The sequence below is a fragment of the Ipomoea nil genome, unplaced genomic scaffold (assembly GCF_001879475.1).
Source record: "Ipomoea nil cultivar Tokyo-kokei standard unplaced genomic scaffold, Asagao_1.1 scaffold1993, whole genome shotgun sequence".
Classification (NCBI taxonomy): Eukaryota; Viridiplantae; Streptophyta; class Magnoliopsida; order Solanales; family Convolvulaceae; genus Ipomoea; species Ipomoea nil.
In genome coordinates, this window is record NW_017618421.1 from 2,296,587 (window position 1) to 2,305,018 (window position 8,432).

At 35.3% G+C, this 8,432-nt stretch overlaps 1 protein-coding gene across 1 annotated transcript; it reads right to left on the bottom strand.

Moving 5' to 3' along the window:
- Nucleotides 1–340: 340 nt before the first annotated feature.
- LOC109147363 lies at nt 341–1,642 on the bottom strand. The gene is made up of 2 exons (XM_019295022.1): nt 1,061–1,642; nt 341–949 (listed from the first exon to the last, which is right to left on the bottom strand). Exons 1-2 carry the CDS (start codon nt 1,640–1,642, stop codon nt 341–343), a joined length of 1,191 nt encoding a protein of 396 aa, XP_019150567.1.
- Between the last annotated feature and the right edge of the window lie 6,790 nt (nt 1,643–8,432).

Consider the following 8,432-nt stretch of genomic DNA (forward strand, 5'->3'; position numbering starts at 1 on the left):
TTTTACACTGGATATTCAATAACGTCCCAAGAGTACTGTCACACACTTTTTTTTCCACATGGCATTACATCAAGACAATGACGTACAGATAAATTCTCCCAATATGGTAGGTCCCAAAAAATTGACCTTTTTTTCCAAAGACCCTTTTCAACAGTTTTAGAGGTTTTGCCCAAATCAACTTTAACATTTTTGACTCGTTCATAAACTGCATGCCCTGATAATGGAAAGCGGGCCACACAAGTCTCAGCTTTACCGTTGAAACACTTTTTCCTCTTTCGATAAGGATGACCAATAGGGAGGAAGGCCCGATGACTCATGAATACATTCTTTCTACTATTACTCAACCAAAGATCACTTGTTTCATCTTCACAAATAGGGCATATTCTGGAAAATCATTTATTGTACAAAATAACATGGCTCGCAAAGTGAAGTTGGTTTGACTATATGCATCAAATACCATTACGCTTTCTTCCCACAACATTTTCAAATCTTCCACAAGTGGTGATAAGTACACGTCTATGTCATTCCCTGGTTGTTTAGGCCCTGAAATAAGCAATGACAACATGATGTAGTTGTGTTTCATACACAACCGAGGAAGATTGTAAGCTACCAAAAGAACCGGCCAAGTACTATGTTGACTACTCATGTTTCCATGGGGGTTCATTCCATCAGTGCATAACCCAAGCCTAAGATTCCTATTTTCATTGCCAAATTCAGGAAACATTCTATTAATGTACCTCCACTGAGGAGAATCGGCTGGGTGTCTTAATTTTCCATCTTCCTTCCTCCCTTTAGCATGCCACTGCAAATTCTTTGCATCATTTTTATTTGCAAATAAGCGTTTGAATCTTGGTATCACAGGTAAATACCATAACACCTTCGCTGGAGGGCTTTTATTATCCTCACACCGATAAGCAACATTTTTTCTCTTATAACGTGATGCTCCACACTTTGGACATACATGCAAGTTACTGTATTCCTTCTAATACAATACACAATCATTTGGACATGCATGTATCTTCTTGACCTCCATGCCCAGTGCGCACAACATTTTCTTTGCCTCATAAGTTGAAATAGGAAGCTCATTATCATTAGGAAACATGTCTTTTAAAAGGTCTAATAATTGTGTAAAGTTCTTATCACTCCACCGATTCATTGCTTTTAAGTTATATAATTTTAGCACAGCAAATAGCTTTGTAAATTTACTACACCCAGGGTACAAAGATTTTTCTGAATCAATAGAAAAACTTTCAAATATAGGAGGCATTTCACTATCATCTCCTTGAATATCACGCATGAGTTCATCTATTCGATCATTCTCTTCATTTTCCTCATTGTCTACATTCTTTTCATCATTATCATCATCGTTCTCTTGATCATTGTCTATTCTATTACTAGGAATTACACTTTCACCATGCCGTATCCACCTGTTGTAATCTTCCTTAAAGCCACGACATATTAAATGATTCCTCACTTGCTCAGAACTACGAAATTTCCTAAGATTCTTACAATCATAACATGGGCAAACAAGAAATTCTTCACCATTTTTGCTTTTATTTTCTTCAGCATATTTTATAAAATTTTCAACCCCTAGCATGTATTCATGTGTATTGCATTTCCCATACATCCAACTATGATCCATATCTCTCGTCTGCAAGATTATGAAACTTTAACCGAAATACATATCATATAAGATATAGACAAATGAAGATGGATAAGGCATTTAGTCTACATAATATAATTGAGAATCTATAATTAAGCATTTGGTCAGTTTGTCCCGTATGGAATTACATATTTGAAACTTTATTTTATTCCTTTGCATTAGTTTTATTCCAATTTAAAATCTATAATGCTTTAATCAATACTTTTCATTTCTATTTGGTTTTTAATCAATTTACATTTACCTAAAAAAAAATGAAATAGGTAGATCAGACTACATAATAAGGCACAATTTATATCACATAATAATAATAATAATAATAATAATAATAATAATAATAATAATAATAATAATAATAATAATAATAATAATAATAATAACAATAATAATAATAGTAATAATAATAATAATAAAGCACACATTATATCAAATAATAATAATAATAATAATAATAATAATAATAATAATAATAAAGATGAAGTCGCGCAGTATGTACCTGAAGCGCGCAGTTGAAGGTCGCAGGTGGAGGTCGACGCAGCGCAGCTGGAAGTCGCCTCTGAACCTTCGTTGTCACTTAGCTGTTGGAGCTCGCCGCCAAAGTTGCCTTCTCAATCTATGGCTGAAGTCGCTATTAGATGTCGCTGGCGAACCTTTCCTCTCAACCCATGGCTAAAGTCGGCGGTGGTCAGCAAAATAATGGAGATGGAGGTCGCGGGCGGTGGCTGCTACGTACAAAATGTTGGAGATGGAGAGTATCGGCGGTGGTTGGTGAAGAAGGGCTAAGGAGTTATCAAGAAAGAGGCTTACTATGTACGCTTTAGCTAAATATCGGCGGTGATAAGCGAAATATTTTTTTTATTATTATATTTTATTATATAGACCACAGGCTACTGTTCTGATTAGAACAGTAGTCTGTTGTCTACGAATTTTTTTTAAAAAAATTGGCGGTGATTTTCCATCCTGTTATTTTAAACAACAGATGCTAATTGTTGTTCATAATATTACAAAAATGCCACCGCGCGAGTTTTAGTCTCTAACTTTCAAACAACAGATGCTAATAGTCTAATATTTTTTGTCAAGTTTGTACTAGTGAAGGATGCTTAAATAGTAGGGCACAGCCCTAGGGAAAGGCTGATGGAAATTTCAGCCAAGTGAGGGCTAATTTGGTCATTTTGCGATTAAAATCTCATGTTATAATTTTGGATCAAAAGTTGGGTCAAGTTAGGATAAAAATAGGTTTCTAAATTTTTAGGAATAAAATAAATTCGTTTCTAAGAATATTCCTAGGTTAAAACACTTGAATCAGTTTCACAAGTTCTTCTCAAGTTCCACTCAGATTGACATTTTCGGTTAAGATTTTGGAAGATAAATATATTATTTAAATAGGGTTTTCAAAACCGTAGAGAAATATATAAATACTAGTTTTGTACGCGCATTGCGCGATTGGGATAATGCCCAAAGTTTTCTTTTTAAATAAGTACTTTAAAGTATATCAAGACAAGATTATATTGAAATTGTTCATGCATAGATAATTGAATGCTGAATTTGCGTCTTTAAATAGGTAATTCTAAGTTTACAAATGCAATATAATATACTAAAGATTGATTATAATTGTCAATAAAATAATTGTATAGGTATGGTTGAAACCAAATACGGGACATAAGGGAGAGCAAATAAAAATTATGGTATAAAATATTAAATATACTAATATTGAAGAGCTAATTGTTGATTGACAAACAAGGACATTGCGAGTTAGTTTCCCACTTCAATTTGTTGTGTGATTTGAATACTCTTTTTGTCAATAAATCCCCAAGTAGTTAATATAATTAGCTTAATTATATTTTTTTATTTTTTAAAAACAATTATTATTATTAGTATTGTTGTTGTTGTTGTTGTTGTTGTTGTTGTTATTATTATTATTATTATTATTATTATTATTATTATTATTATTATTGTTGTTGTTGTTGTTGTTGTTGTTGTTGTTAGACATAATATGTGGCTCAAATTAAACATAGACCATGTCTCCAATGTTGGCGTCGTTTGCGTGCTAACATTGCTACATGATTTCCTACTTTGGCTCTCATTCTTGTAATTGTCGTACATTTCTCTTCTTTGTAATTATAAATAGGTTTAGGTTCATTGTTTTCAATGCATCAATTCATTAATTGTAATTCATTCCTAAGCAATTCATCTTGCTTTCTTTTCTTTCTTTTATTTCCCCACGTAAACATATATATATATATATATATATATATATATATATATATATATATATATATATATATATATATATATATATATATTTACGTTGTATTCTCTATTTAGAGAGTAATATATATATTTTATAATCTCCCAAATTAGCTATTGCCTTATTCTGTCATTTATATTATTTTCCTATTATTTAACTTCTATAATTTTCAATTTTTGATTCTTCGCTTCCGCATTATTCTGCTATATTCCTAAAAAGTGGTATCAGAGCGGTTTAAGTGAGAGTTATTTTCAAAGATGTCGACTGTTACCAAGTTCGATATCGAGAAGTTCGACGGGAAAATTAGCTTTTCTATCTGGAAGGTTCAGATGGAAGTCGTTCTAACCCAGAACGGTTTGAAGAAAGCGCTAGCTGGGAAGAAGAAGAAACCGGCTGCAATGACAGATGAAACTTGGGAAGATTTGGATGACAAGGCACGTTCAACCATTCTTTTGTGTCTGTCTAAAGAAGTTCTACGTGAGGTAGTAAGTGAGACGACTGCGTCAGATTTATGGTCCAAGATGGATGCGCTTTACATGGCCAAAACTCTGGCGAACACGCTACGCCTAAAGAAGCGTCTATACACAATCCGTATGACGGAAGGTGTTGGAAAAATTCTTAACTGTTGGTCCACATCATACTTTGTCCAAGCTTCCATTTTATGTGGCTGCCTTTTTTCCCAAAATGAGTGAATCTCATTTTGTTGAGAATGAGGCGTGCAGCTTATTTTTTGGACATTAGTGGATAAGGAGTGAAGCCTATATTACTATATATAGCATACTTCCTTTGTTCATTAAAAACACACCTTCAATTCATCTATTCTATTCTCCACCTTTCTCCTTGATTCTGAGCAATAGTGAGGTTCGCCTACGTGATTGCTAGTGCAAGCTATCCGTAATAGGTTTGTATAGCCTGTCGAAAGCGTGCCAGGATTCTAACTGCACCGTTACCGGGCAAATAACGCTTTTAAGGTAGTGTTATTATAACACGGCACAGATTTCCTTTCAACCATACACCAATAGTGTCCGTGCTTCTTAAAAGGCTTCCAGATCGTGCGTTGACGTTGCTATTTTCCCCAACAATTAAAAGCGTTATTCTGCAATAGTCAACCTTCAGCATTATGGCACCTACTGTCATACCGGATCTATCAAAAATCACCGCCCTTGATGGGAAAAATTACAGTAGGTGGGCTCAAAGAATGCTTATTCTTTTTGAGCAATTAAAGTTGGCTTACGTGCTATATTCAGTTGCACCTGAACCTACTCCATCAGTGTTCTCTCCGTTTGGTGCTACAAAATGTAATCATGAACCTGATTACACTCCGGGTGAAGAATCGAGAGAAAGCAGTCCTGAAATAGATTACATTCCGGGTCAAGAACCGGGTGTAACTCTGATTCAATTTAGAAATGACAATGCGGCAGCCAGAGGGTACCTGCTGTCACAAATGAATGACGATTTGTTCGACATCTATGTCAAACAAGATTCGGCAAAAGTCATTTGGGAATCACTGTCAGAAAAGTACGGTGCCTATAGAACTGAAAATCAAAGTGTCAGAACCGTCTACAATGAAAGGAGTAGAAAAATCAAGAAGCTTAAAGGAAGGTGTTTTGCGTGCAGAAAGCAAGGACACCGAGCACACCAGTGCTACCATCACAAGGGCAAAACTAGCAAAAGTCAATCTGACAGAGCAAGATGAGTATTGAGTCTCTTTAAATAAATAGTTATTTTGAGTAACTATGTTTGCTCTAGTTCTAAGGGTTCGCATGAAGTATGGTTATCTTAGTACTGAATTCTAGTTGAGCTGTCTAGATTTTGATTACTTAGTAGTACTTATTTCTTTAGTATTTTGAATACTAATGACATTGATTGAAATAATTCGTGCATAGATATTGCTCAAACTTTTTACTAAAATTATTTATATAAAAATAAGAGCATATATCATAGGCTTCAATTGTAATTTAGTGAGAACATGGGAAAGTCATCATTCTTGAACACTCTGTCTAGGAAGATGGTTTTTAAGCAAACTTCGGTTTCACCACTCGACCTGGGAGTTTTAAGAAGTAGGGTGTTGATCATGCAGGCTAGTTAGAGCGCCACTTGATCTTTACCTGAAATGAGGTTGACTTTCATATGTTGCTACTACAATCAAAGCCTTGCAATAGAAGTTGTTGAAGTACTGCAATAGTAATATTGATCTGAATGAATGCTTTATATGAGTTTTAAATTCCTTAAGGGAAGGAAAAATTGTGCTAGTGGCAACTGTGATGTCTCATTGTTGAAAGATATTCTGAATAAATATGAACTCAAACATATTCCTTTTGTATGAGATTAATTTCTTATAAGAATATGATGTGAAATTTGTGATTATGTTGTTCAACTTGATGTAGCATGTGGACAACATTATTTCTATGGCTTACTAACAATGAGCATTTGTATATATATTATTTAAACTCTTGGTTGAGTCATATTGAAATACCTATAATTCCTAGTTAAAGGGTAATTGTGATCAATTGAGATAACCAAGTTTGTTGAAATATATTCAACTGTTGAGCATGCATCAGGCAGAGTGCGAAGCTTCTATAATGCTCCGCAAAGCAAATCGGCAAAACTCAGTCTACAAAGGAGCTAAAGTTGGGCACCAAAGATCAGTCTGGGTAAGAGATCAAATACGCTTGACAAAAATATTTGTAAGTGTTGCATTGTGGGAGGTAATAAACTCCCTATATTTTCATCAAATGTTTCTCTGTGGTATTGAGAATAATGGTGAAAGAGAATGTTTCGTGTTAAACATGAAAATCTCAAGGGATTATTTACGAGTAAACGAAGTACTCGTCAAAGTGCATGTAAGTTTGGTCAAGAGGATCAACTTACTTGAGGGCTAATTATGAGGATTAGTCGTTGACTCATTGGAAGGACTTAAAGTCCAAGTGGTAATGAACTCGTGGTGGATCCCACTTCTGTGGTCAAACGAGGCCATGAAAAGAGTTACAAAATAGTACACTAGTTGGTCATTCCGACAGTGTATGTACTTGTGAGGTTGAGCTGCAGCTCTTAATGAATTCATAACTCTTTGAGAAAGGGTGGTTTTGTTGAGACAAACCTAATGAATTCACCGCATGTGAGGTTGAGCTACAGCTCTTAATGAATTCATAACTCTTTGAGAAAGGGTGGTTTTGTTGAGACAAACCTAATGAATTCACCGCATAATGACATGAGTACAAAGTGCTCGTGGTGCCCATAGATACTCTGTAGCCAGTCATGGTGGTCTGCGTTGAGGTAGACTTGACAGAGTCGAAGGTCTATCCTAGAATAGACCTAACAGGGGATATCTCAGGGTCAAGAGTATGACCTCACATACTTTAAAGCGACCAAAGCAAATTAAGTGCGTTAAGTTCAAACTTTGTCTATTCGACGAGTTCAAGATCAAATTCACTCCCGTTTAGAGAAGTACTTAATGTCACTATATGACAGTTCAAGTTTTATACACTGGCATGAAAATTTGTTTTGATCGTTGTCAGGCAATGACAGCATCAGCCTAAGTCCCTTTAATGGTGGGGGATTGTTGGGAGCATTTAAAAGGAAAAGCTTCCTTTTGCCTATCCATGTTGTCCCACATTGGAAGTTTAGCCTCTTATACTCAATTGGGATGGTCTATGTTGAGATAGACCTAAAGAGATCCCTAACTTGAGTGGAAAAGGGCTACCATGGTCCATGTTGAGATAGACCTAAAGAGATCCCTAACTTGAGTAGAAAAGGGCTAACCGCCTCTTATGAAGGATAATGGGGTTATCCCAAGAAGCTGAGTGGCTAAGAAACATGGTGATAACCGTGTAATTGTGGGGGTGTCAAACACCTTCACCACCTTGTGATTCACGAACTATCATTTGCATTGCAAATAACAGTGCCTTTGATAGAAAGGAAAGTCTTACCACTGATTTATGTCTTTAACTACTCTATAAGCCTTTAATGGTAGTCTATACTAAGATAGACTTGATAGAGTTAACAGTCTATATTGAGATAGACTTGATAAGACATAAAATTTGTAATGCGGTAAGACTCGTCAGAGTTAAAAGTCTATTTTGTGATAGACTTTGACAGGGTAGAAGTCCATATTTGAGACAGACGTAACATTCTTTAATACTAAGGGTGTTCATAAGAAGTCAAAGAGTTTGACTTTTGTAGAACCTGCTTTTTGAGTTGGTGTGTGCATTCGAGTTCAAAATTTATCTAACCGGTGAGTTCAAGATTCACATCACTCCCGAGAAGAAAATTACTCAGTGTCACTACGTGTCAGTTCAAGTTCTCAAACACTGACATTAAGATCAGCTCATTTGTATTGCTCATACTTTATCCTTGCCAACCCTCAAGAATTTGTGGGGGATTGTTGGAAAAATTCTTAACTGTTGGTCCACATCATACTTTGTCCAAGCTTCCATTTTATGTGGCTGCCTTTTTTCCCAAAATGAGTGAATCTCATTTTGTTGAGAATGAGGCGTGCAGCTTATTTTTTGGACATTAGTGGAT